Source organism: Camelina sativa, chromosome 9, assembly GCF_030686135.1.
Source record: "Camelina sativa cultivar CO46 ecotype springtype chromosome 9, ASM3068613v1".
NCBI classification, from domain to species: Eukaryota; Viridiplantae; Streptophyta; class Magnoliopsida; order Brassicales; family Brassicaceae; genus Camelina; species Camelina sativa.
The window spans coordinates 32,488,102-32,515,545 of NC_141888.1; the positions used below are offsets into that span (position 1 = coordinate 32,488,102).

The window sequence follows — 27,444 nt, forward strand, 5'->3', positions numbered from 1 at the left end:
CTGTATAACATCATTTATTTTATATATTTATATCATTTTTAAATAATATAAAAATAATTTGTGTCACTTTTAAAAATGATATACTATTTGTTGATGCAAATAATTTATATCAGTTTACTTTTAATCGATGGTAACTTAAATCGATTATAACAAATGATGTCAATTAATTGTGTCAGTTTTGTAAATGATTTCAAAATTTGGTATCATTCATAGATAACAAATACTAATAAAAGAATTTTTTTTTAATAATACAAAAGTTGAATTAAATATTAAGTGATTATAGTTATTATGTCATTTACAAAAATGTTAAATATTAATATCAATTACCAATATTTGATGTTAAAATAAATTTAATTTTCATAAATGATTATAATAATTGTATCATTTCCGATAATCAATAACAATAATAAAAATAATATTGCGTAAAATAAAATTAGAAAAAAAAAACTTAAATTTCATAGAAGAAAAAACGAATACATTACGTAAAAGTTAAAACTAAATTCCAAAACCTATATACAAAAGTAAACAAACTAACTATTGAACCCAGAAGATTTCAAAACTCTTCTTGTAACTTGAAGAATCCTTTGCTGAACAAGTAATTGAGCAATATTCACCTTACTTCAGTCTCCGTCCATGGGATTTGATTTAGTGTGTGTACGTGTTTCATGTTGAATTTCGTGAGCCTGTTGGTCTTGCAGAACGGATATGGACATTGATCCTAAAACAAAACCAAAGATTTTTAGAGTGTAATAGATTAACTATAGAAAAGTTAATATCTCTTTAAAATTTATAGATCTAATTTACCTTTACAAAGAGAAAGTCATCATCTGCTGATCACCGATCCTTAACAAGCCTTGGAAAACTTCTCGTCTTCAATTCCTTTGTGTATGTTTCTCATCTAATTGTTTAAAGTTAATATATGGGAAGAAGTTTTTACTAAATAAAGTAAACTGGTAGCAAAAAAAAAACGAAAATGATAGGATTTTCGAAAGATTTGTCATTTGTATTTGATTTACTTAATTTGGGAAATATGAAAAATAGATATTATGTTTGTTATGTTTCCAAAAAATATTTAATCGGAAGGGTGGTTACAACTGAAAAAAAAAAACATAAAGAAAAAAATGGGTTGGTCATTAAAAAAAACTGATGTAAAATTCTAAAGAAGTTACCATCATATAAAAGAGGTGATACGAAAGCTATGTATTATTGTCACTTTTATAGAAGCTTGCAAGCAAGTATATATTTTCAAGTTAGTTCAAATTATTTGTATTAGTTATGTTATGTACTATACATGTCGATTATTGTTTTATTGATATAATCATACCTTCTTCATGATTGATTTTTACGTACCTTCTGTTTCAAAATAAAAAAATGTATATAGTAAATAAAATTATTAATATTATTTATTTTAACAGCCGTTTTTATTGATGTTTGAAGACTAAGTGTCCATAATGCTATTAGCTAAAGTGTGGAGGACACTCTGAAAGATTCAAAGGGTTTGACTTCTAAGTCATTTACCCGGGCACGTGTGAGGTCATTGCCACGTGCGAAGGAAGAGAGAAATAAAGGAGCCTTATAAGGAGTCTCGATCTCTTCTCTCTCGAGTAGTCTTTTGTTTTTACTCTAAGTTGTAATCGTAACAGAATTGGTAGCTCAACAAGCTCCGGTTAAAAGAACCACCGCGAATAGTGAATTCCGGAGTAATATCTCCGGCCAGACGTAGGCTCTATCTTGGAGCTGAACTGGTTAAATTCTCGTGTTTCTTTCTTTCGTTACGTTTTCTTTTCTGTTTCGCATTCGCACGAACGAGAGTAATCGTGAGAGTTGTGAGTTGACCGAACGGATCTATGGAATAGATCGTACAAAGTGGTATCAGAGCATAGGCTGTTTGAATTGGATCAGGTTGATTCGGAGATGTCGAATACGAAGCTGAAGGTGGATCAATTTGATGGATCTGGAGATTTCTCACTCTGGAAGACGAGGATGCGCTGGTGGAACAAGATCCGTTTCCACCGCTTACCGGAGATGAAGAGTTAGATCCAACCGCCAAGAAGAAACGAATCGAGGATGAGGCTAAGAGGATTGAGCAGAGCAAGAAGGCTATGGATATCATCTTCTTGAATGTGGGGGATAAGATTCTGAGAAAGATCGACAAGTGTAACACCGCATGGGAGGCATGGTCTAAGTTGGAGCATCTGTTCATGGTGAGAACTTTGCCTAATCGTGTGTATCTGCAATTGAAGGTATACACGTACAAGATGCAGGAATCAAGATCTATCGATGAGAACATTGATGAATTCTTGAAGATGATCGCAGATCTGAGTAACTTGGAGATAGAAGTTCCTGATGAGGTCCAAGCGATTCTTCTTTTGAGTTCTCTTCCAGCTAAGTATGAGATGCTGAAAGAAACACTCAAGTATAGCAGGGACAAGATACGGTTTGAAGAGGTTGCGAGTGCTGCGAGATCAAAGGAGCTTGATCTTAAAGATGTCTCAGGCTCGAGGCCTATTTCAGAAGGTTTGTTTGTTAGAGGAAGGACTGAGACGAGAAGCAATCAATCAGGAAAAGGTAGAAACAAGTCTAGATCAAAATCAAGGGATGGTAAGAAGATCTGTTGGATATGCGGTAAAGAAGGGCATTATAAAAAGCAATGTTACAAATGGCTTGAGAAGAACAATGGCAAGGTTCAGTCTCAAGTACAGGGCGAGTCTGCATTAGCTAGAGATGACGTGCAGAATTTGATGGCATTGATCGCTTCAGAAGCTAATTTGAGTGATAGAAGGATTAACCAAGATGAGTGGATCTTGGATACGGCTTGTAGTTTTCATATGAAACCGAGAAGGGAATTCTTCATGGATTTCAGAGAAGTAAGATCAGGGAAAATAAGGATGGCTAATAATTCTTACTCATATGTCTCAGGCATAGGAAGTATACGGTTTATAAATGCAGATGGGACTACGTTTGTGTTACATGATGTGAGATATATGCCTGAGCTGTCAAGGAATTTGATCTCTCTAGGAACTCTTGAGGATAAAGGATGTGAGTTCAGAGGTGGCAATGGAGTTCTTAAGGTAAGAAAAGGATGTACGATTATAATGAAAGGAGCAAGAAGAGATACACTGTACGTACTGCAAGCGGAAGCAAGGAAGTCAGAGGCTCTAAGTGCGACAACGGTCAGAGGTTCTGAGCAGAAGGATCAAACTCAATTGTGGCATAGTAGATTGGGGCATGTTGGTCAGAAGGCTATGGATATTCTAGGAAAGAAATGATGTTTTGGTGCAGATAAGGTTTCAGAAGTTAAATTCTGTGAAGATTGCATTATGGGAAAGACACAAAGAGTCAGTTTTGGATCTGCACAGCATAATACCAAACACAAGTTAGACTACATCCATTCTGATCTCTGGGGATCGTCCAATGTGCCATTCAGTTTAGGTCGAAGTCAGTATTTTGTTTCAGTTACTGATGATTGGTCGGTATGGGTATACTTCTTAAAGTCGAAAGATGAAGCATTTGAGGCCTTCATCATCTGGAAAAAGATGGTGGAGACTCAGAGTGAAAGAAAGGTCAACAAGCTTCGAACTGACAATGGGTTGGAGTTCTGCAACTTCAGGTTTGATGAGTTTTGCAAGAAAGAAAGAGTAGTGAGACACAGAACATGTACTTACACGCCTCAGCAGAATGGAGTAGCAGAAAGACTTAATAGAACAATCATGAATAAAGTCAGGAGTATGCTCAGTGAAAGCGGTCTTGGACAAAGGTTTTGGGCCGAAGCAGCCTCTACTGTTGTGTACTTGATAAACAGGGCACCATCATCTGCTATCGAGTTTGAGATTCCAGAAGAAAGATGGACTTCCGCGGTTCCAGTTTTGTCAGGTCTAAGAAGATTTGGATGTGTTGTGTATGTGCATTCAGATGATGGGAAGCTGAATCCTAGGGCGAAGAAAGGGATATTCATAGGATATCCAGAAGGCGTGAAGGGTTTTAGAGTGTGGTTGCTAGAGGATAAGAAAAGCAGCATAAGTCGTAATGTTGTTTTCCGGGAGGACGTCATGTTCAAGGTCATGGAAGAGAAACAAATCTTAGGTATGACTTCTAAACCATTTCCTTTAGTTACTAACATTTCGAGTGATAGTTTTGCAGGAAACGGTGATCCCAAAGAGAATGTTGTTCAAGGTGGAGCTACTGGATCGGAAGTACATGGGAGTTCTTCGGGCTTAGAAGAGATAGAAGAGTCTGAGGAAGAAGTCTCTGATGATTACCAGTTAGCAAGAGACAGACCGAGAAGACAGGTTACTCCTCCTTTGAGGTTTCAAGATTATGTGGTAAATGAAGATGAGTTAGAGAAAGTAGCAGGTTATGCTTATCTGATTACGGAGGATGGTGGTAAACCTGAGCCGAGGAGTTATCAGGAAGCTATGGTGCATCCTGATAAGGATAAATGGGTTGAAGCGGCTGATGAAGAGATAGACTCATTAAAGAAGAACAAGACGTTTGATCTGGTGGATCGAGTTAAGACCCATAAACCAATAGTGTGTAAGTGGGTTTTCAAATGGAAAGCTGGTATCGTTGGTGATATGATCGTGGCAAGCAAGGAGCCAGAGGCGGCAGAGCAACCAGAGGTGGTGGGAAGGATCACTCGTTCAAGAGCTAAGGAGAGGGCCAAGGAAGCTCATGCACTCATAGTGACGGGTCATTCAACCTACCAAGGATCCAAGTCTTTAACATATCCAACCTGAAGACTTCACCCGGTAATGATGACTAGGTAACTTAGGTGAGAAGTTTGTACTGTTTTTCCCATAGCTGAGTTTTGTCCCAGTGGGTTTTCTCAGCATGGTTTTTAATGAGGCAAATGGATCACTACGTCGAGTTATCTAGAAATCATTACCAAAGGGGAATAATGTACTTCTGTACTAATTCAAGTGACTCCCGTAGTACTATAGGTCACTTGGACGTTTTGCTGTTTTCTTATTTCCTTAAAATGTTTTGTTGTTTTATTTTTAACTTCCTGTTGTTTGGAGTGTCGAGCCTAGGGTTAATTATAAAACCCCACAGCTACGCCTCTTTGTTCTTTAGCGAAGAAGTTGTATGAACAAGTATTGTCAAACTTTTACCTCACTTTGAATTCTTGAATGCGTTCTTGATTTCTGGGTTTCTATACACTTTGTGATTCAGAAACTCTTTACTTGTTACAATCCATTTCACCACCTAAACAATCTATATCCATTGAATCAATATTCTATCATTCGATCATCACCATATCCATCTATATTAACGATCACGCATCATCATCTCCATCGTATTTGTCACTTCCGCACCATCACCACCGAATCTCATCATCAATCATCAGTCTACAGCCTTCATCAGAGTTCTAGTCCTAGGGAGATCTTATCAGTTGGTGTTGAAGGTCCGAGATTTAAAGCAAGACTTGTGGCCAAAGGATATTCTTAGAAGGAGGGAATTGACTACCAGGAGATTTTTTCACCGGTGGTCAAGCATATTTCTATCAGATCCGTTCTGAGTATGGTTGTGCATTTCAATATGGAGCTTCAATAGATGGATGTGAAGACAGCTTTTCTGCATGGTTTCTTGGATGAAGTGATCTACATGGAGCAACCTCAGGGTTACGTTGATCAGAGGCATCCAAACAAAGTGTGCTTACTCATAAAATCGTTGTATGGCTTGAAGCAGTCACCTAGGCAGTGGAACAATCGGTTTGATGGTTTTATGCAGAAGAATGGATATAAGAGAAGTGAATACGACAGTTGTATCTACTTCAGGAAGCTTTACAATGGTGATTACATATATCTACTCTTGTATGTAGATGACATACTCATAGCATCTAAGGATAAGAAGCAGGTTTGCGAGCTTAAGGTGCTATTGAGTTCTGAGTTTGAGATGAAAGACCTTGGGGATGCGAAAAAGATCTTAGGAATGGAGATTACCAGGGACAGAGAGAAAGGTACTCTTAAAATTTCTCAAGAAGGTTATCTGCTGAAAGTTCTGGGAAACTTTCGTATGGATCAGTGCAACTCAGTGGATACACCGATTGGAGCTCATTTTAAACTTAAGTCAGCTACTGATGAAGAAGCTAGGAGGCAGAGTGAGTCTATGCGAGGAGTACCTTATTAGAGTGCATTCGGCAGTTTAATGTACTCCATGATAGGTACGAGGCCTGACTTGGCCTATCCGGTAGGTTTGGTTTGCAGATTCATGAGCAAACCTCTTAAGCAGCATTGGCAGACTGTCAAGTGGGTTCTTAGGTATATTAGAGGATTATTGAAGAGGAAGCTCTGCTACAATAACAAAGGTGATTTCGTGATAAAGGGTTACTGTGACTCGGATTATGCAAAGGATCAAGATAAGAGCAGGTCCACTTCAGGAATGGTGTTTACTGTTGGAGGCAATGCAGAGCAAACCTCTTAAGCAGCATTGGCAGACTGTCAAGTGGGTTCTTAGGTATATTAGAGGATCATTGAAGAGGAAGCTGTGCTAGAATAACAAAGGTGATTTCGTGATAAAGGGTTACTGTGACTCGGATTATGCAAAGGATCAAGATAAGAGCAGGTCCACTTCAGGAATGGTGTTTACTGTTGGAGGCAATGCAGTTAGTTGGAGGTCTGGATTACAGAAGGTAGTGGCTTTATCTTCAACAGAGGCTGAGTTTATGTCGCTAACTGATGCTGCAAAGGAGGCTGTGTGGCTTAAAGGGTTGATGGAAGAACTTGGCTACAAACAAGACGCGGTGAGCATCTACTGTGATTCCCAGAGTGCTATTTCACTGGCGAAGAATGTTGTTTTCCATGAGAGGACGAAGCACATAGCTACCAAGTTTTACTTTATCAGGGACTTGATCAGTGATAGTACAATCAAGGTGATCAAAATTGCTACTGAGAGTTACTGAAGGATGTTTAGGCTCCAAAGATATGAAGCTGGGTGGGTTTACTCAGAAGATATGAAGCTGAGTGGGTTTATTCAGAAGGATATGAAGTTGAGTGAGTTTACTCAAGAGAACGAGTTTGTTTCTCAAGTTTTGGAGGTATGTTAAATACAAGTCCAGGTGAGCAGGTTTTGCTCCTAGTCCGGAGATGGAATTCAAGTTGCAAGAACTAATCGCGGGGCATGATGGACAAGGTGGAGAATTGAAGACTAAGTGTCCATAATGCTATTAGCTAAAGTGTGGAGGACACTCTGAGAGATTCAGAGGGTTTGACTTCTAAGTCATTTACCCGGGCACGTGTGAGGTTATTGCCATATAAGGAGTCTCGATCTCTTCTCTCTCGAGTAGTCTTTTGTTTTTACTCTGAGTTGTAATCGTAACAGAATTGGTAGCTCAACAAGCTCTGGTTAAAAGAACCACCGCGATTAGTGAATTCCGGAGTAATATCTCCGGCCAGACGTAGGTTCTATCTTGGAGCTGAACTGGTTAAATTCTCGTGTCTCTTTCTTTCGTTATGTTTTCTTTTCGGTTTTGCATTCGCACGAACGAGAGTAATCGTGAGAGTTGTGAGTTGATTCGATCGGATCTAAGGAATAGATCGTACAATATTAATTTTGTATCATTTTAAAAAATGATCTTACCAACAATTAATAGACACATCATGTATCTAAATGATGTGAATTTAAATTTTATATCAATTATATAAAACTGATACAAACAAATAGAAATTGAATCAATTTTATTTAACTGATGTCAAACTAGTTAATTATGACATCAGTTAATATAATTGATGCTTAATCATTTATATTTGCTTTATTTACAAATAAACAATTTAAAATAACATCACTTAACTTTATGATACATTTTAAGTGATACACTATACTCTTTTTTTTTTGGTAGTGGTTTTATAACTGAAACTTATCGAAATGTGAAAGAATATGAAGAAAGTGGACGATGTTAGTTTTATATCTGAAACTTATCGAAACGTGAAAGAATATGAGGAAAATATATTTTACGTACATACGCATGATTCGCGCAATAATTGATTTTATCATTACAAAGGCCAAACGTCTTTAACTCATACTCCCTCCATTTCAAAATATAGGATGTTTTAAGCAAAGCACACAGATTACAAAGTCTTTATTTTTAAAGAGTTCAACCAATCAGAAACAATACTGCATAATATAAAATATTAAACTAATCTAAAAGTTGCATTGAAATTTGAAATCATACTATATTATGAAACAAAAAACTTCTTCAAAACATCCTATATTTTGAAACGGAGGGAGTATTTTTTAATCACACCAACTCCTCCTCAGAGAATTTGTGTTTGAAAGTTTGTGTTTGAAAGTTATTACTATTTTATTTAAAATGCATTATTGAGGGAGGCTGCTAGCTTGAAAAAAGAAATATGAGTAAACAACCGAATTCTCCAATGCAAATGTGAGTGCGAAAATTAATTAGTCTGTGTTTCCTGTTGACGTTGGGATTCAACAAAGTAAACACTTTTGGTCGAGCCAACCTTTTGCTTCGATTTTTCCAAGAATATTTTCAAAGAATAAACCAAGATTTGCCTTTTTTCTTCTGTCTGGTGCATAAAAAAAAACCCAAGACTGAACTAGTCAGTTACATGGCGAAGATATATTTTACGTATAAGCATGATTCGCATTTCGCAATATATTATTTGTTATCATTTCAAAGGCCAAACGTCTTTAACGCATATTTTAAACTACACCAAACTCCTTGTCAAAAAAAAAAAAAAAATAGTCAAACTATAAGAGAAGAAACATGGATAATTTGTGTTTCAAAGTATTATTTTTTTTTTGAAATCCATTATTTGACTTCCTAGTTGGTATTTTCATAGGAAACAAACAACACAAGCGAATTCTCCGACGCAAACACGTGTTTCCTGCTGATATTCAACAAAGTATTTGTGAAATTAACTCACGGTAAAAACGTGGAATTTCTTATTAATCACAAAACTTAATTCAAGATTGTTGAACTAAATGATATGGACACAATCCATGTCCAACCTTTCATTTCGACTTTCTTAAGAGTAAACCAAGATTGAAGTCGGTTATATGTTATATATATATTCTGGTTTCTTGTAAGTAGTATTAAGATGTCATTCATTCATCTTAAACTACTTACTAGTATAGGCCTAACTCATATGTATATTATCCAAAATAACATGTCAATTTCTAAACTTGTTATATGTAATATACACCTCACACTCATGATGATATTTCAAACGTGAAGTTTGTGGCCTGATATACACTAGTATACCTCAAAATCGAAAAATCAAACTTTAGTTTTAATATTATTATAGATTACTGTAACTTATATCAAAAGATAATTCAAACTGTCCCATTATTTTAAACAATTCCTAACATTCTTTTATGGAACTCTCGTTCGAATATGGTTAACTGTTGAATTTTAATAAATCTTGGTCGCATCAATTTGATGTGTATATTTAAACGAAGTGAATCCGTTGGCCGAGACAACGAGGGAATCCTATGTAATTTGGTATATTATATTGTGAAAATAGACCAGATTGACACAAAATTGGAAAAATATTGCTAGATTGACATCCTTCTTTAGAGAAAAACTAGATTGACACAATGTTATGTTTAAATTACCAAAAAACCAACAAAAATTGAAATTGGAAATAAAAAATATAGAATTAAATACTAAATAAAACTAATAATACTGAAACATAACCAAAAAAAAACGACATTCAGTTTCTTATTTCTCCTTCGTTACAACCAAGAACAAAAGAGAACCTTTGGTACCGCCGGCGAAGAAGTAAAATTTTTCGGTCTCTGTGTGTGATTAATCTCGGAATCGGTGGTGGTTGGTTTTCGGTTTCGGTGGCTGGTTGATTTCGGGGAGTAGTTTTCGGTGGTTTCGGTGGCGGGTCGATTGTAAGAACAAGAGTAGAAACGGTGGCTGTCGATTCCGCAACCGGCGAACTTCAGAGTTAGCTGCCGGCGAACTAAGAAAAAGAGTTGTTTCGGTGGCTGTCGATTCTGTCCGGCGGTGAGGATTGTTTATTTTCCTTAATAGGAACAATTACTGATTTGATTTCAATTCTTTCTAAACTCGAATTTTTTTTGTCGGTCTTTCTATTTACTAGTTTTGGTGGAACTTCAAAACCCGATTACTAATGATTTAATGTTATTATGTTTTGTTCTTGGTAATAGGGAGCAGAATCGTTGCTCAGGGAACACATTAGTGCTTCTTGTTTTGGGTATTGATCCTTAGTAGCTTCATAAATCCGGTAAGATATTCTCTCCAATTATCAATATGATTTTATATAAGCACCAATCTCTCAATACTACATTAGTGTTGCTTTGAATTGTTTTATTCATATATGTTTGATACTTTTTAACAATTTCAAACCAGCGAACCTCTTTGGTATGATTATGAACCCCAAAAAGGAAGAAAGCATGATTAAATCCACATTGGAGAGGAAGAAAAAGGAATTTATGGAAAAATAAGATGAACCAAAAAAAGAAAAAAATTTCAGTCGATATAGGGGAGGGGAGGCACGATACAAAAGAGAAAAAAGGGTAAACCCTAGATTCTCGCCATATATGGCAACTGCTACAAAAGTCTGTAGCTTAACTTAAAAAAAAATCTGTCACCAAAGGCACTAATAAATCTGTCATTACTCTGTAAAAAATCTGTTATCAAACGCGAAATAATAGATTTATCATTACAGATAACAAATCTGCTATCACTATATTAACAAAAAACAAAACTGTTATCATTGTATTCATATATAATAAATCTGTTATTAAGCAGCAGATTTTTTAGTAAGAAAAAAAAACTGTCATAACATAAGAAAATCTGCCACAACGTATATAGTGCATGTGGGTCAATATAGCAATTTTAAAAAGACTTTCGAAAATCTGTTATCAAACAACAGATTTTCCCTTCAATCCAAAAGTCAGTCATAACTAAAAAAAAATCTGTCACCACTAGATGTCAAACTAGCAATTATTTTTACGTTTATAAATCTGTCGCAATGTGACAGATTTTTTAAGTGAAAAATAAAACTGTTACAACAATCATAAAAAATCTGCCACAAAATTCCTAGAAATTTGACTAAAACAATGAAAATCTGTCATGACTTTATAAATAAGTCTGTCGTGTTAAGAAAATCTGCTGTCCATGAAAAATCTGTCGTTATACACTTCAAATAAATCTGCCATATAAAACAAATCTGCCGTCAAATTCTGCAAATTAATATGCCATCTAAAATAAGTCTGCCAAAAAAAAAACTGCCATCAACAATAAATCTGCCATTTACAAATTAGTCTGCCATATATGTAATGGCAGACTTTTATAAAAAAAAAAAAAAAAAACGAAATTGCAGGAATTTTTTACAAAGGGTAATATTGAATTTTGTTTTTTTCCTAACAAAGCAAAAAAGGGTATTTTTGATATGAAACTAACCCAACTGACCCTCAAATTTTAGGAGCTAATCTAGCAATTAACTGTTCAATTTGGGTCAAACTAGTAATTCCTGAAACTATATGTTTCTGACAATTTAGATTATAATATTTGACACCTTTTAAGATGTCATTACATGATTACGTTATACATAACAAACACTGCATACACATGGACGTAAATAACAAATAACAAAGTTAACGTGCGACATAGTTGTGAAAATGTGATACACATTTAAACTTATAACACTGCAAAGACAATTAAGTCTGAGTAATGTAGAAAACCTACAAATCATAAACACCAAGAAATGGCATGAGAACAGAACCAATCCAAAGCTTGCCATCTTTCTCTTCCACTTCACTTATAAACCTTAATCTCTTTCCTTCCTTATCCTCGAGTACTTCCAAAACCTCTCCTGATTCACTCAGCTTCACGGCTGTAGCATGAGGTCTTCCTCCAGTGAACAGCGAGTGCAGGCGCGGGGCACTGATCGGAAGTCTAAGCACCAAATCTTTGAACCAAGGTTGAGAGAGCGAGAGTTTCGCGAAAAGACCTTTCTTTGAGTGTAAAGCAACCCAGAATTCTCCATTCGAGTTTCTTCTGATGTTGTCAGGGAAACCTGGAAGCTCAGCAAACACATCTTGGGTTCCTGCGTTTGGACCAGAGAGCCAAAGCCTTAGGATCTTGCAAGTGGTTGTTTCGACTACCAATACAAAAGAACGGTCTTTGCTTAGTGCAACGCCGTTTGCAAATGCAAGGCCTTGTAATAAGACCGTCGCTTTCTTGCTTGATCTGTCATACTTGATAAACCTTCCAGTCTTATCAACGTTCAAAACAGCAGCTAAGAATTGCCTAAACATGACAACACTTTAGAGTTAAATCATCATCACCAATAGAAAAGGATAAACCAAGATTCATCATTCATGCATCAATGTAAAGAATAGTTTCATACTTTTGTAAACATGGATACAGAACCAACATGTAAAATTGGTAAAAAAAATATGTAAACCAAACTTTTAGGTAGTTAGTTACTACCTTCTGGATACGTTTTAGCTTTCTTGAAAAGACAATGCACATAATAAGAAAGATTAAATTTTGTGGGGTGTTTCCACTTCATGTTACCTTCTCTGAAATTTGGCACTGGTATCTGTGAAGTAAATCACATCATCTTGCTCATCAATGTCCAAATCATTAGTGAAACGAAACGGCTGCCCCTCAGCTTCTGTAACTAAAGGTCTAGCTAAACCACCAGCAGGACCAACAATAAGAAGGCCAAAGTAAGCATCTGCTATGTAAAGATCTCCACTTTTCTTATCGAACCTCAATCCTAATGGCCTTCCACACACATGCTCCAACTCTGGTGCAAAAGGGCGAACACACATCTCCCTATAAAACCATTTGTCACAAGTTGTAAACAGATGAGTACTAATCTAACAAAGAGTTATAAAATTGCTGAAACATATACACATATCTCACTATATCCTAAGGCTATGTTTACCTCTGATCAAATCCAAACAATTTCACACAAGAAAGATAACAATTTTGACAAGAAACAGAGCAATCGCTTCACTTCCACCATAAAAATTCTCAGCAACCAAGCAAAGTTGTCAAATTTTGTTTGGAAACGTACCTATTGGCCGATGTGAAAGCGAAATCGGTCCATCCAAGCGATTCACCACGCCATTTCAAGACTCGACCGTCGGAGACGCCAGCGTACGGACCTTCCCCTGCTGGATCGAAAGCTATACTCTCCGGACCGGAGGCTCCGGTTAAGTTAACCACTTTCGCCGACGGGAAAACATCGCGCGAACCGGCGATTTTAGGCGGTGCGAAGATGCCGTAACCGGTTTGAGTAGTTGAGACAAGGATTGCTAGGATTGTTACAACCACTGTTAAGAATACTGTTACGAGAATCGTGGTCATGGTGGTGGTGGTCAGTGAGATTTTTGCACTCTGCTTCCTCTGTTACGAGTGCTTCTTCTTTACTTTTGTTTCTCGGAGAAATCTTAAAAAGAATTTTGAGAAGCTCCTAGTAATTTTTGTTTAATTCGGATTTAGCCTAATTAGTTGTTAATTAATCAATTATCTCCAGCAATATTGAGATGATAAAATACGAAACTACATGTCAATGGACTTTAATGAAGCCCAATACTCAGCCCAATTTAGTGCGGATAATGTGTTAATAGCCCAATTAACACATTAGAAAAGAGATGTCTCAAGCTTTTTTTTACTCATAAAGAAGAGAAAAAACAGTGCCAAATATTGGTTTTATTATAACAAGTTGATGGCGTGCCGTTATTTCTTAAACTATGAAAAGTGTGTTTTTTTTTTCTAATATAGCGTGAATTATTAATTTATTATTGGTATATTGTGTAATATTATAAAGTTACAAAAGTTGTTGCGAATTTATTTGTTTATGTAATGTGTGATACATGCAATCATAAAAATGGATAATATAGCAAGTTCATATTTTTATATTGCTAGCATCTTTCAAGATATTATTTACTAGTGTCAAGGTATTTATTATTTAAAAAAATGGTAAAAGTCACTTTTCAAAAAGTGCTTCGGTAAAAACAGTATTGAAAGATAAAAGGACAATTAAGAATAATATTGATGTTTTCACCAAAAATAAAAAAGAATAATATTGATGTCAATAACAAAATAATATAGCTAAAAAAAAAAACAATATTCGATGTAGTTGATTTTATGTATTTATGATTAGTTTTTCTAATAGTAATTACTATCTTTGTTTATAAAAATTCGAAAAAGAATAATTTCAAATGGTATTTGTGTAAAATACTTTATGAACATATGCAAACTTTATAAATCAAATAGATTTTACCAAAATGAAAAGTAGGAGAACAATATAAAACTGATACATTCATCACTTCTTCTTTTAGTATCATAATTGATTGATGTTTCTAAGAACCAAGAGAAATGTCATGTCACTAAGGGTTTGAAATGTGTTTCCTAGCTTTATAATTAAACGAACTTAGAGGAGGAACACAATCATACAACCTTTATGTATTTTGCCCAAGGAAAAAAATTAAACAACCTTTATGTATTAAAATGATACGTTAATATGAAAATATAAGGGAAACTCACGCGATAGATAAAAATATAAAAAAGATTTGCTGGCAAATATGGCAAAGGGAAGAAAAGAAAAGAAAAAAAAAAAAAAAAAAGCAAAAGGGGATTTGGTGTTCAATAATGTGGCTCTGTGTTCCATCGGAGGGACACTTACCGTATCTTGAATATTGGCCTAGCAGCCATTGTAAGGGCATTTCAAGTTTTGAGTGTATTCATATTATATTAAATCTTGAAATTATTGGCACAAATCTCATAGGCAGAGATGAATGCGATTCGTTTGCATTTTCAAGTTAACAAATTAAGGTGAGATGAGTATTGCCCACGATTTCGTACACTTAAAATACACTATTTTTATCATGTAGTTATAGTTTTTTTTTTTTTTTTTGTGCAACCTCATGTAGTTATAGTTATATTATTATATCCTTGAGGAACTTTATTTGCTTAGCTAAACGTGTAAACATTGACTAAAATATGTTGTATCCCAGCCATATAATTTAATCATCACTTATTATGAGTACATTGCATATATTTCTTACATTATGAAACATAGTAGAAAGCTACGCATAAAAGTAGCTATAATCAGTTCAAGGCAGGTTTTAGACATCTTTATTGAACAAGCGAGTAGTCCGAATGCTAAAATCAGTATCATTAGAATACTTCGAAAAAACAACGTTGTTTTGGGCAATTTCTTAATGGTACCTAAGATGCTGGCTGAGATGACCGTAGTCAAGCCTTTTTAGAATCTCTATATTTAATTAATTTATATATATATATATATATATATCATATATGCATTATGCATGCAGGATATTTTAAAAAGTTGGAACTGCTGGTTGGATATATAAAAATGGAAATTTGGATAATATAGTTGGCAACTTCGGTTGTATTTTTGCTAGAAAATATTAATTAGCCGAAGTTCTAACTAACTATTGAATGTACTCATCTTTTTTTGTTTAAGTACACGAGTTAATATTATTTGGTCTAACACAAATGGTAATGTGTCGACAAGAAAAAAAAACAGAGGAAGGCTAATCGGATAGGGAACCTGTTACCTGATATTATGAGAAAAAAAGTTATAGCTAGTAAGCTAGAAGCATAGCCTTTTCCATGCAAACATCAATAATGCAATTTTTTTACTTAGAAATACCAATAATGGAAATTAAAAGGTGAAAGATATAGGATCAAACTCGAATATTGTTTGAAACTTTGAATAGACACTGGAGTTTCTTTTGTTTTGTTTTGGGTTTATTAATCCAATCAGAGCTCCTTACTGATGTATGGCATCGTTGTGAATATATCAAACCTACTACAATACCACATACAACATTAACTTAAGTCCGTGTGAATATCGCTGCTGCTGTATCTTTTAGAATAATGGCTGAGGTTTGATTCACCGTATCAAGACCGTAAAGCTAATTAAGCTTAGTTAAAATAGTAATAGACCAAACGTAATCGTGTGGTTTCATAACATATTCACACACCGACGACAATATATAATGCGAGAGTGTCTAGTCTACATACATAAACTAATTTTATTTTATCAATTACAATACCGATTGGGTACAACCACTCGGTGCACGCCGCGTTTTGATACATATAATTAAATAGTTGGTTGATTTTTTTATAAACATATCATATCCTCCAAATAATGTTTCATGTAGTTGACGACAAAAAAAAAACTATAATGTTTCGTCGTATAACAATTCGTTAAGCAGAACCTACCTACTATTACAGTAGAACAGAAGCTCTGAATCATAGATGTTGCAATATCAAATTTGACTTGCAAAAAATTATTAATATTGTCTAACTCTCTCTATATAGTATACAAATTACATGCTTTTAGTAACAATAAAGATGTCAAACTGTCAACAGTAGAAAACAGCCGTCATTTTGTATATTTATGACTTATTTGCGTTTTCTGTCATATCAACTAAAATCTATCATATTCACCTTGCTCTCTATTACATACTGTATATACAAATATGATGGATTAGCAAAATCTCATTGTAATATGATGGATTAGCAAAATCTCATTGTAAGACAACTTCCAAACTCTTCTAAAAGTTGTACACATCTTCCATCGAATAGATACTATATTTAATCCCAATTATTATGGAATGGATTAATCTGTCAAAAAAAACTCTCATAATGTTAAACAAACTCCATTTTCAAAAAAATAAATTTCTCCCAAGCCTTAAAAACACATCAAAATAGATATTCTTTCGGTTTTACTATTGAATGGGAAAAAGTGGACAACAAAAGAAGCGACCATTAAGGAGAAAAGCCTGAAGACAAGGGAAAGAGATAGAGAGGGGCCATATTGTGCAATGTTCATGTTTATAAGCCGAAGGGTGCCCTCCCCCTTCACATCACACTTCTATTTCACTATTTGTTTATTTATTTACTTCCTGTTGCACTATTTTTTTAATATATATATATATTAAATTTTATCATACTCTTCAACCAAAACAAGCACCTTTCACAACGCATTGTTCTTAGAAATTTTAATTTTTATCCACTATTTTTAGCAAAGAAATGATAGGGTGTCAACTTTTATTCAATTTAAAATATGATTTTGTATAACTTAAATTAACAAATATGAGCAGTCCAAGTTTATTCCAACACATTCACAATGACAAGGAAAAACAAACCCTACCGACTAGTTCTACAGCATTTATGTTAATTTGGCCAATCCCTATATTGATTACAAAAATGTGTATATATATTTATTCAACTTTTCTACTTTACTTTTTCTTTCTATTTTAGTCAATTACTTATGCTTTCTTACTATTCATATATATGTTTTAACTATTCATATTTTATAATATATATATGTATACATGGCAGCACATAATTGAATTTGATATATAGACCTGAATGAGTTTAGTAACCGGGATATCTCAATATCAAAGATAAGGTTACCGTTGAGCAAACGAGCCTCAAATGAATACTATAAATGCAAAAAGAAATCATATATACATGAAGATGGATCACATATCTTAACGAGAGACCTAAGCCACTCAACTACCTCACTTCAACCGGAAAGCTTCTCGGATTACGTTCATTGCATGTGGTCCAGTTCACATGTCACTATGAGTCTATGACACACATCCACCAAATATGACATTCTCAGCTCACCTCTTTGTACATAAAAACCGATTAGGTAATATTTATTTAAGGGGGTTTATTATCTTATATATATATATATATATTATATACCTAATTATGCTAACGTTTAAGATGTTAAATTATTGTGTTAATATAATTATATAGTAGGAAAAATGTTTTAACAAAATTTGTATTTTTCTTTAATGTAAACATGACATTTGAACAACATAATAAATTCAAACACGAACACAAATAATGTGTTCGAAACAATGGAATTGTAACATGGTCTAGAGATGGAAAAGTGAAAATATAATATCGGGTTCTACTTAGGGCTTTTTAGGTCAGTACTAAAAGCTACTACATCCTCTTTCCAAACTGAATATCATTGTTGACCAGATTAATTTCTAACCCAAATACTTTGATAACACAGCCGGTCTAAAAATGACGAGTGTATGTGTCTCAGTGTCTCGTAATGTTTGTATATTTAGGGTCAAAATCTGTGATGATGAAGGTGTTTGTGTTAGAAAAAAGAAGAAGAGAGAGGGTCCTCGTGAAAAGAAAAAACAATGGATGGTTGTGATGAAAAGAGAGGGATAGATAGAGAGAGATGATCTATGTAATTAATAGAAGATCCATTCGACTAGTGTGGATCAAAAGCATGTCTTCCCGACATTGTGGATTACAATTATATAGACCACTCGATCGAGCCATATCTTTTTGGTCAATTCCACCATCCTTTGATTCCTTTTTATCACTTCTTCTCCTTCTTTGAATTACTTGAGTGTCTTTACTCTTTCATGTCTTTTATTTGGTCCATTTGTGTTAAACAAAAAAAATAAAAAAATAGTAGATGACTTGTGGACTCATCATGTTGAATTACGTACATTTATTTAGACAATTATCTTTATTTTTGATTAAGAGAAGATTTCATTTGGCTAAGTAAAAAAATTATATCATTGAGATTTTTAAATGGAATGTGTCAGCTTGCATGAAACTCATAGGTTGACTTTGGCGTATGATAATTTAAACCTTAAGATCCTTTTTTATTTCGTGTGGATAAAACTTAAAAGTAGGAATAAAAAAAAAAAGATAATAGTAGATTGTTAAATTCGCTTGTAATAATCTTTGCTGTTTCTTATAACTATTTTGTATAATTCGAATTGTAACCATGCATCACTCACTCACTAAAATGGAACCCACTAGGCGAATGAATGAGAGAGTACGTTGCTATTGGAGGGACTTTGACGTGTGGCCCATAGAGGTCGACACGAGTCGCGGGTATAAGGGCATCCTTAATGGAAGAACTTTTTTTTGTGTTCTTAGATTAAATATATAATGTAAGTAATCTAAGATTAGTTGTTAAGATCATAAGTAAAAATAATGGGGAACTAATTATGGTGTTCTTAGAATAAATATATTCTTAAACATTTTACAAAAAACACAAAGTCTCATAAGTCTACACCAGCATAAAAGTGTTGGATTCTTGGACTACTTGATCCAATTTAAAGTTAACCCAGAGCTCCACTCTGCATCTCCTTTAGCCACTTTCACCACAACATTATCTCCTTTAGCTCCACTCTGCATCTTCCCTCTCCCATGTTCCCCACGTCAAACCACCCTCATGTTCCTCACCCAAAGAGTTAGCTGCAACTACTGTACTCATTGTCTAAGGTTTGATAGAACCACCCTCATGTTCAGCTAGAATCAGAGTGCTAATCTACATGCAAACCATACACAACACACAGTTATTGTGATATTCTCAGCGGCGACAACGGCGACGTCGATGGCTTCACTGCTTGTGCTTGAAAGACAACATAAGCCACACTTTAACCTCGCCTCGTCAACATTTGCCTGCACATATATATAATCAAAATCAACAAAACTCATTGTCATGACTAGTCAAGCAATTGATTAACATTATAGGATCCAATGAAGACTCATTACTCTGCATAAACATGTTCTTGAAGATGACATGAAACTGCTGGCAAACTCTCTTTGCCACAGTTCGTAACTCCTCTGCTAAATCTTCTCGAAACTGATCAAATGTGTGTTGCATCCTTTGTTGAATTCTAATGAAGTCTGTTTCATTTGCCCTCCGCAATAAGCCAAACCCCTGGATAGACTGAGTACATACCAAATGCAAAAATATATAAGTTCTGCAACTTCTGCAACTTCTTGCAACAGCTCAGACTTGCAACTTCTTGCAACAGCTCAAAAATATGTAAGTTCTGCAAGTTCACTACCATCTCCTAAAAAAACACACACAAAGTGTGCTTCTCTGATCAGAATCATGGACTTTAACAACTTCAACTCACAGAACACAGCAACAAAAATCCCAAAGAACTGTCAGAATTTAGATGAATTACTACACAGTAACATGGAGACAACTAGATTCTGTAACAGATCAAAACAAAATTTTCAAACAATTCTGGGAAATTGCAAAATCAAAATCCCTAGTAAACAAAATCAAACTAGATGATCTATGCCAGAGAAAGGAGACGACGACACAACAGATCAGGAAGAAGCTTTCGATTCGCCGGACATATCAATCGACATAAATGAGAAATTAAACGGATTCCTCGGGAAACCTTTGCAAAGATCGATTTCAACTGACTTGAGCTCTCAATTTGGGTGTTTTATTCGGAAGATTTTCGTGTTTAAACGGTGAGGATGAAGGAAACGAAACTCTCGCCGTTTTCTCTCTTTCTATCGCAAACCCTAGCCGCGATGTCGAAGAAGAAGAGAAATGAAAAAATTATCTCAACACCAAAAAAATGTCAACAACTCCCGTGATGACACGTAAGCCAAGAACTGGACTTAAATCAGTTCTTATTTAAGATCAAAAAAATTGATCTAAGCCCACTATTCCTTATTTTTATTATTTTTTTGCTTAAGAACACCAAAGGTGTTGTGCCGTTAATGATGGCCTAAGTAGATGAAATATATGTTGATAATGGCAAATCATGATGATGGGATTGGGGCAAAATGACCATGGGAAACAAATCTTTTGCAATAGAATCGATTAAATATTGGCATGTCGTTGCCAGTTGCCACCACAAAACCCAACTGCTCATTACTTCACGTTTCGCTGAATATTGATTTTCTTTTCATTTCTTTTTCTTAATTTTTTTTTTTTGTATTTGTCTTAAATTGGAGCAAAAAAACAAGTAAACAATTTAATTATTATTAAACCAAAAAAAAGAGAGGTGATCGTCAAAAAAAAAAAAAAACCAAAAAAAAGAGAGGCATATTTGATGACGTCACCTGTATCTCTTAAGATTTTGGCGGGTCCCGTTTCTACATATATTTATTCTTCTGAATTACTTGAGTTTTGGAAAAATCTTTAAACTCATATATATATATATATATATATATATATATATATATATATTAATATTATGGATTTTTTAATTTATTTATTGAATAAGGCTTCAAATTATCAAGATACCCATATTTTACCAGTGTTCAAGAAAGCGGTCTAGGCGGCCGCCTAGATGCCGTCTAGACGCTAGGCGCTCAGCAGACGCTTAGATGATCGCCTAAACCGCTTAAAATTAAATTAATTTAATTTTAATATTTATTTTTGATTTTTAACTCTATATATATTTAAATTATCAAGTTTTATATATGCATACGTAATTATAAATGTTTATATGTTGTTCATATAACTTAAATAAATGTATTTTCTTAATTTTGTTTATAATTTATAATTTTTTTATTTTTCTAACATATAGTTATATATAATTTTATATATATAATGTTTTATGTTGTAAACGCCTAAACCGCTTAAAAACCGTCTAGGCCCTGATTAGGCATTCTAGACGCTAGATGTTGGATCACCGCCTAGATACCGCCTAACGCTTTCTTGAACACTGTATTTTACGAAGTTAATTTTCTTAAGCTTTAAATGCTTAAGGTAGAAAAAACATGAAGAGCAAATTGATTAATATGACTCGAAATAAAGATATATAGCTAACAAAATCGTCTAAACATTATACAAAGTTGGATATTCATTTTAATAAGTAGAATATATAGTATCTTCGTAACAAATGTGACTCAAAATGTCAGCGCTTTCAATTGATGATTAACAAATGTGATTAATCTCACACAAGATATTAGCCACCAAAATTAATTAAAAAAGTTTATTATTTTTTTAAAATTAATCTCACACAAGATATCCTCCATATTTCTATTATACTCTTTTTGTCCTATAAAAACTGATGTTTTAGAATATTTTTTTGTCCCACAAAGATTGATGTTTTGTAAATTTCAATAAGTAATTATTGAGAGTGTGAATGGTTGCAGCTATTGAGGCGGACAAATCCGTCTGCGGACTGGACCGCTTTTTATTACCATTCAGCAAATATAGTCCGAGGTGGGGCGGTCCAAATAAAGCAGATATAAGACCGCTGCAGACCAACTGCGGACTGCTTTTGCTTACAAATAGAGTTGATCCGCAACGGTCTGTAGACCGCCCCAAAAATAGAGCGGTCCAGACCTGACCGCAGTTACCATTCAAACCCTCAATATATTTAAAATTTTGAATTGTTATTGGTTTAAAATTAAATAATATATTTTAAGTCAAAGAAAAAAATATATTCAAACTCAGTAATCATTGTTTTTTTAAAATGTGTAAAAACTTATAAACATCAATTTTTTAAGGACAGATGGAGTATTATTTAAGCAATATTTTAAACAATTAATCCTATTCTCATGTGCTATATTACACAAAATGCCACTATATTTAATTACAAAATATAATAACATAATCTTATTATTAATTTATTGTAACCAGAAAATGATTACCCAAAAAATAGCAAATGAAACATAATCTATTATGATAAAATCTATGTATTTATAAAATGTACATATATATAAACATTTTCAAGTACATGGAAATGTATAGTCCATCATATGTATTTATTTTATATTATATACAAAAAATAATTAGTACTATATAATATGACTCAAAAAATATTATATTATATAATATGCCAAATAATTATATAATTATAGTACATAATAATATAATTAAAATAATTTTATAAAAAAAACAAAAAAATATTTTCCCGCACTGCAGCACGGGTCATTCATATATAAATAACAAAATGTATAAATAACAATAATTTTTCATTAAAAATAAAGCTAAGTTGAACTTAGACTTTACCTTTTCTTCTAAAATATATATATATATATTATTAATAAATGATAATACTACAAAATACTAACGGGTATTTGCGGGTCGGATAACAAAACGGGTAATGAGACGGATATCAAAAATTAAATTAATATCCGATACTCGATCCTTACTCAAAAATAATATAATTATAATATCCTTCATTCGGTCCTAAAGCTGCGGGTATCCTTTTTTAGAACGGATACGAGGCAAATAACGGGTCGAATACGGGTAACGATATTTGTTTCCAAGCCTACCTATTAGTAGTTTAATATGACTCAAAACTCACCATTTAGTACTATATTATATAACATGTAAATGAATGATACAACATAATCATAATCTGAACAAATAAAAACAAATAACGAAATTAAAAAAAATTTATGTACTACCAGCGCGAATCATTATCTAGTTTTATATCTAATTGTTTCTTAAATGTCTACCAGACACAGGTAGACACGTAATTCTATTCGTTTGTTACGGATTAGTTAGTTTACAAACACTCAATTTTGGTAAATATTTTTATTTTTTGGGTGAAAATCATAAAAAATATAGATGATGTTATAATATTATATTAGATAATATTATATTTTTTTGTCTGCAGCAATCAGGACGGATAAATTCATCTGCAGACTAGACCACTTTCTATTTACCATTCATCAAATATAGTCCGCAGTGGTACGATCTAAAAGATACAGAAAGAAAACCGCTACGGACCAACTGCAGACTATTTTTATGTATAAATAAAATTGGTCTGCATCAGTCTGCTGTCCATCCTATTTTTGGGCGGACTAAACCGCTGATAAATTTGGCGGTCCTGACTGCAATCACCATTCAGACTCTAAATATGGTGAGCTATATTATAGTTTTGTTTTAAAATATAAAATCTTGCAACTCTATTCCCTAAGAGGGTGTATTCAAACCATGATTTTGGAGAATTTGATGGGATTTAGGAAATTTAGAATTTTGATAGATTTTAGGGAAGTTCATATGATTTTCTGTAAAATTCTATCAAATCCCGCTTAAAACTATGAGATTTGGATTTCTATATTTTTAACTAAACAAATCCTCTAGAATCCTAAAAATTATTAAAATCCTAATTCATAAAACTGTTTTGAATAATAGTAGATTTTAAAGTATATTTTTAAATCATCAGTTCAATAACAAGGGATTTTAATGGATTTTAAAGTAAATTTTTATATCATCAGTTTAATAACGGTGGATTTTAATAGACTTTTTAAAATCCATGATTGAATAACAAAAAATTTGTAAATTTCACACAAATCACTTAAAATGTCAAGTTGAATATAGGCCCCTAAAAGAATTTTTATATTTATATATAGAAAAATATTTCAAGCGGTTGTGGTAGTAGTATATAAAAGCAAAGCACACACACCTCCTTATCTAATCCTTAAAAATCCTCCAAAAGATTTGTTTTGATTATTTTTATATTTTTGTCTTCTTTTTTTCCTCTGCGCTGTTTTCTCTAAAAAATACAAAAACATTTTTTATATTCTCCACAATTCAAAGCTTAAAATTAGTTTTATTCATTTTTTTCCCTCTCTGTTTTACAAGATTTGGTAGAAGAAGAAGAAGAATAAACATATAAATCAGATCTTGTTTTAAGTGCAAACACACCCCCATCTTTTATCATCCTTATTTTAAAACTAAAAAACGCATCAAATCCCGCAGAAAAAAAAAAATTGATTCTTTCTAGTGAAGAAAACAAAAAAAAAAAAAAGTCGAAGACTTTATACATCTGGGTTCATCGATTGGAGAGATTAGTAAGATCTTCTTGCAATGGGTATGGCAGCAGAGTCGCAGTTTCATGTATTAGCTGTTGATGATAGTCTTTTTGATCGGAAACTTATTGAGAGATTGCTTCAAAAGTCTTCGTGTCAAGGTAAACAATTTTAATGAGTGTTGGAAAAGTCTTAATCTTTTGTTTGATAGAATCGAAGAAAGATCTTAACTTTGTTTGTTATGTATGTTTTGGGTATGTTTTGTAGTAACTACTGTTGATTCAGGCTCAAAGGCTTTAGAGTTTCTGGGTTTAAGACAAGGTATTGAGAGTAACGATCCAAATGCACTTTCTACGGCTCTTGTAAATCACCAGGTTCGTTAAATCTTGTTCCTTTTTTTTTTTTTTTTTTTAATCAGTTCAATGTTTAGTTTTCTTAGTATTTTTGGTTCTGAGTGGTTTCTTCTTGTGGTTTGATTGTGACTTTTTAACAGGAAGTTGAAGTGAATCTTATAATTACTGATTATTGTATGCCAGGCATGACTGGTTATGATTTGCTCAAGAAAGTCAAGGTATTTGTTTTTTGGTTTCTTTATTCGATTCCTGTCTCTCGAAAAATTGTTTTAGAGTAACTTAGAAAGTCAATAGGAGATCTCTTTGGAATATTTTTGTTTATTGATGCTTTGTTTTTTATTTTATTTTGCAGGAATCATCAGCTTTCAAGAACATACCAGTAGTTATAATGTCCTCTGAGAACGTTCCTGCAACAATCAGCAGGTAAAAGAACAATGAAAAGATGTAGAAGTTTGAGCTTGGACCCCTTCAGATTGTGTTTTGTTTTGCACAGAGGAAAGTTCTGATGTTATTGTGTCGTAATCTATCTGAACAGATGTTTAGAAGAAGGTGCTGAAGAGTTTTTCTTGAAACCAGTAAGATTGGCTGATCTTAACAAGTTGAAACCTCATATGATGAAAACTAAGTTGAAGAACCAGAAGCTGGAGGAGATTGAGGAACCTTCAAAAGACGAAAATGGAACTGTAGTAGCAGCAACAGTTGTACCAGAGATTAAAGGCTCTACAACAACCGAAATAGGAGTCTTGCCTCTGCAGCAAGATCTGCTATTAGTACAACAAGGGGAGCAAACGTTGAGTACTACCAACAAGAGGAAGTCAATGGAAGAGGGTATCTCAACAGATAGACCACGTCCTAGATTTGACGGTATCACAACTGCTGTCTGATCTATTGCTATGATGCTTCTGATTTTAGAGTTTTGTAGATTGTCGTAGGAATGCTTCTGCTGGTACAATACATGGTTTTAGTAGGGAATGCAGAGAGGGGGATATGATGATGATGGTGTATGGCCCATACAGTATGGGGATAATGTGTATATGTACATCAGTAAATCTTACATGGTGAATAACCCAGTTCCCAATTTTTTTACTTTTGGTATAAAGAAACTCAAATTGACTATCTGAAAACGGTATAAAGGATCTGTTGATGTCATCCTATTTGCCAACTGTAGTTTTCAAGGCATTCACATTTTTCACTTTGATATGTATAGATAGAACTGCCTATCCTAGTGGACAAAAAGGTATAAATCTGGTAAATTCTGGTGCAGATGTGTCACGGTTAGTTCCATGTTCTTGTTTCTTACCTAACCTGAAACAGAATTTCAGAACAAGTTGCTCACTGTGTCCTCTCCTATTCTCACTTGTCAGATCCAGAATTTTTATAAGATTTGTGTTTTACATTGGAGAAAGATCCGTACTACTACTAGTACATAATAATCATGTTCTAACCGCTTATGTTGGCTTTGAAGCCTATAATACAGATTTAAACCCAAAACAAGCAACATTACAAATCCAAAATAATGAATTTATTGCTTTATGTGTGTTTCAAAAACCAAATTATGTTTTATGGTTTGTTACATAGATTCTTACTTCAAAAACCTATGAAACTACAAAAGCTGAGACAAGAACAAAGCGAAACTAAAGAGAACAGGTTTTGAAAGCAATGTCAAGATCAGAGATCAAATACGTGTAAACACTCTGTTCTCTATCACACATATATATATAGAGAACAGCAAATACACATATATACGTAACACACATGAATCCTTGACCATTTAGCATATAACTCATAACTCTGTTCTCTATCAATATCATCAGCATCTTCAATTATACGTAACAAACGTAGCTCGTCTTTACAGATCAAAAACATGTCTTTTATAAACTCTCTTTACTTGCTTCGGTTTCTTCCTGATTTCTTGTTATGTTCGTAAGGTGGAAGTGAAGATGAGAGTGATTATGAAGAAGAGGTTCAGAATAACGACATCAATAACCGTTACCGTCAAAGTGGTAGTGAAGATGATGAAAATATAGATACTAAATGTGTGGTTTAGCCTGCTAAAAATCAAACGTTTTTGGGGAGATGAAAAATGCTGTGAAGATCAATGATTGGGTCAGCCAGCAAGAAAACTTTGATAAGGTCAACAAACAGCTTGAGAAGGTTATGACTTATGAGGATTACAGAGGCTGCGAAGCCTCCGACCATGCATATCAAGACACTTGTGATGTTGGATGATTTCTTGAATGAAGCTCTGGCGAACCAGGAAGCAAAGAAGAGGATGAGCACTAGTAAATCCAAGGCATTGAACTCAATGAAATAGAATATGAAGAAGAACAACAAGCTGTACGAAGATGATATCAATAAGAGTCTCCAGAAGTTGAGGATGAGAAAGAACCTGACGAGGACGATGAGGATGATTTTGCAATGCATTGAGAGAACGAGGGATGAGCCCTTGCTCAAAACATTCAGGACTACTTGGAGCGGATGGGTGATTTTAAAGCTGTTGCAAAGGTAGCCTTAAGACGAGTTGGTGGAAGAAGAAGAAACCGAGGAGGAGAAACAGGTCTCTACCTTCCCAGAGAGCAG

The 27,444-nt window shown here is 33.9% G+C and overlaps 2 protein-coding genes and 1 long non-coding RNA gene across 3 annotated transcripts; 2 read left to right on the forward strand and 1 right to left on the reverse strand.

Moving 5' to 3' along the window:
• The first annotated feature begins 9,601 nt into the window (after positions 1 to 9,601).
• Positions 9,602 to 10,700, forward strand: LOC147939074 (uncharacterized). Its single transcript, XR_015565519.1, has 3 exons — positions 9,602 to 9,976; positions 10,141 to 10,217; positions 10,343 to 10,700. It is a non-coding gene; the product is annotated as an uncharacterized LOC147939074 (long non-coding RNA).
• Positions 10,701 to 11,465: 765 nt separating this feature from the next.
• LOC104712367 (protein STRICTOSIDINE SYNTHASE-LIKE 10) lies at positions 11,466 to 13,475 on the reverse strand. Its single transcript, XM_010429261.2, has 3 exons — positions 13,026 to 13,475; positions 12,518 to 12,781; positions 11,466 to 12,247 (listed from the first exon to the last, which is right to left on the reverse strand). Exons 1-3 carry the CDS (start codon positions 13,316 to 13,318, stop codon positions 11,680 to 11,682), a joined length of 1,125 nt encoding a protein of 374 aa, XP_010427563.1. The 5' UTR covers positions 13,319 to 13,475; the 3' UTR covers positions 11,466 to 11,679.
• A 10,652-nt stretch (positions 13,476 to 24,127) lies between these two features.
• LOC104712368 (two-component response regulator ARR9) lies at positions 24,128 to 26,013 on the forward strand. The gene is made up of 5 exons (XM_010429262.3): positions 24,128 to 24,672; positions 24,779 to 24,885; positions 25,005 to 25,082; positions 25,217 to 25,287; positions 25,400 to 26,013. Exons 1-5 carry the CDS (start codon positions 24,570 to 24,572, stop codon positions 25,746 to 25,748), a joined length of 708 nt encoding a protein of 235 aa, XP_010427564.1. The 5' UTR covers positions 24,128 to 24,569; the 3' UTR covers positions 25,749 to 26,013.
• The last annotated feature ends 1,431 nt before the right edge of the window (positions 26,014 to 27,444 follow it).

Excerpts from the sequence above, each read along its gene's own strand:
- LOC104712368 (XM_010429262.3), top strand. The coding sequence starts at position 24,570 with ATGGGTATGGCAGCAGAGTCGCAGTTTCATGTATTAGCTGTTGATGAT. Across the intron at positions 24,886-25,004 it reads CGGCTCTTGTAAATCACCAG|GAAGTTGAAGTGAATCTTAT; the intron begins GTTCGTTAAATC and ends ACTTTTTAACAG. Across the intron at positions 25,083-25,216 it reads ATTTGCTCAAGAAAGTCAAG|GAATCATCAGCTTTCAAGAA; the intron begins GTATTTGTTTTT and ends TTTATTTTGCAG.
- LOC104712367 (XM_010429261.2), bottom strand. The coding sequence starts at position 13,318 with ATGACCACGATTCTCGTAACAGTATTCTTAACAGTGGTTGTAACAATC. Across the intron at positions 12,782-13,025 it reads GCTTTCACATCGGCCAATAG|GGAGATGTGTGTTCGCCCTT; the intron begins GTACGTTTCCAA and ends ATGGTTTTATAG. Across the intron at positions 12,248-12,517 it reads AGTGCCAAATTTCAGAGAAG|GCAATTCTTAGCTGCTGTTT; the intron begins GTAACATGAAGT and ends TGTCATGTTTAG.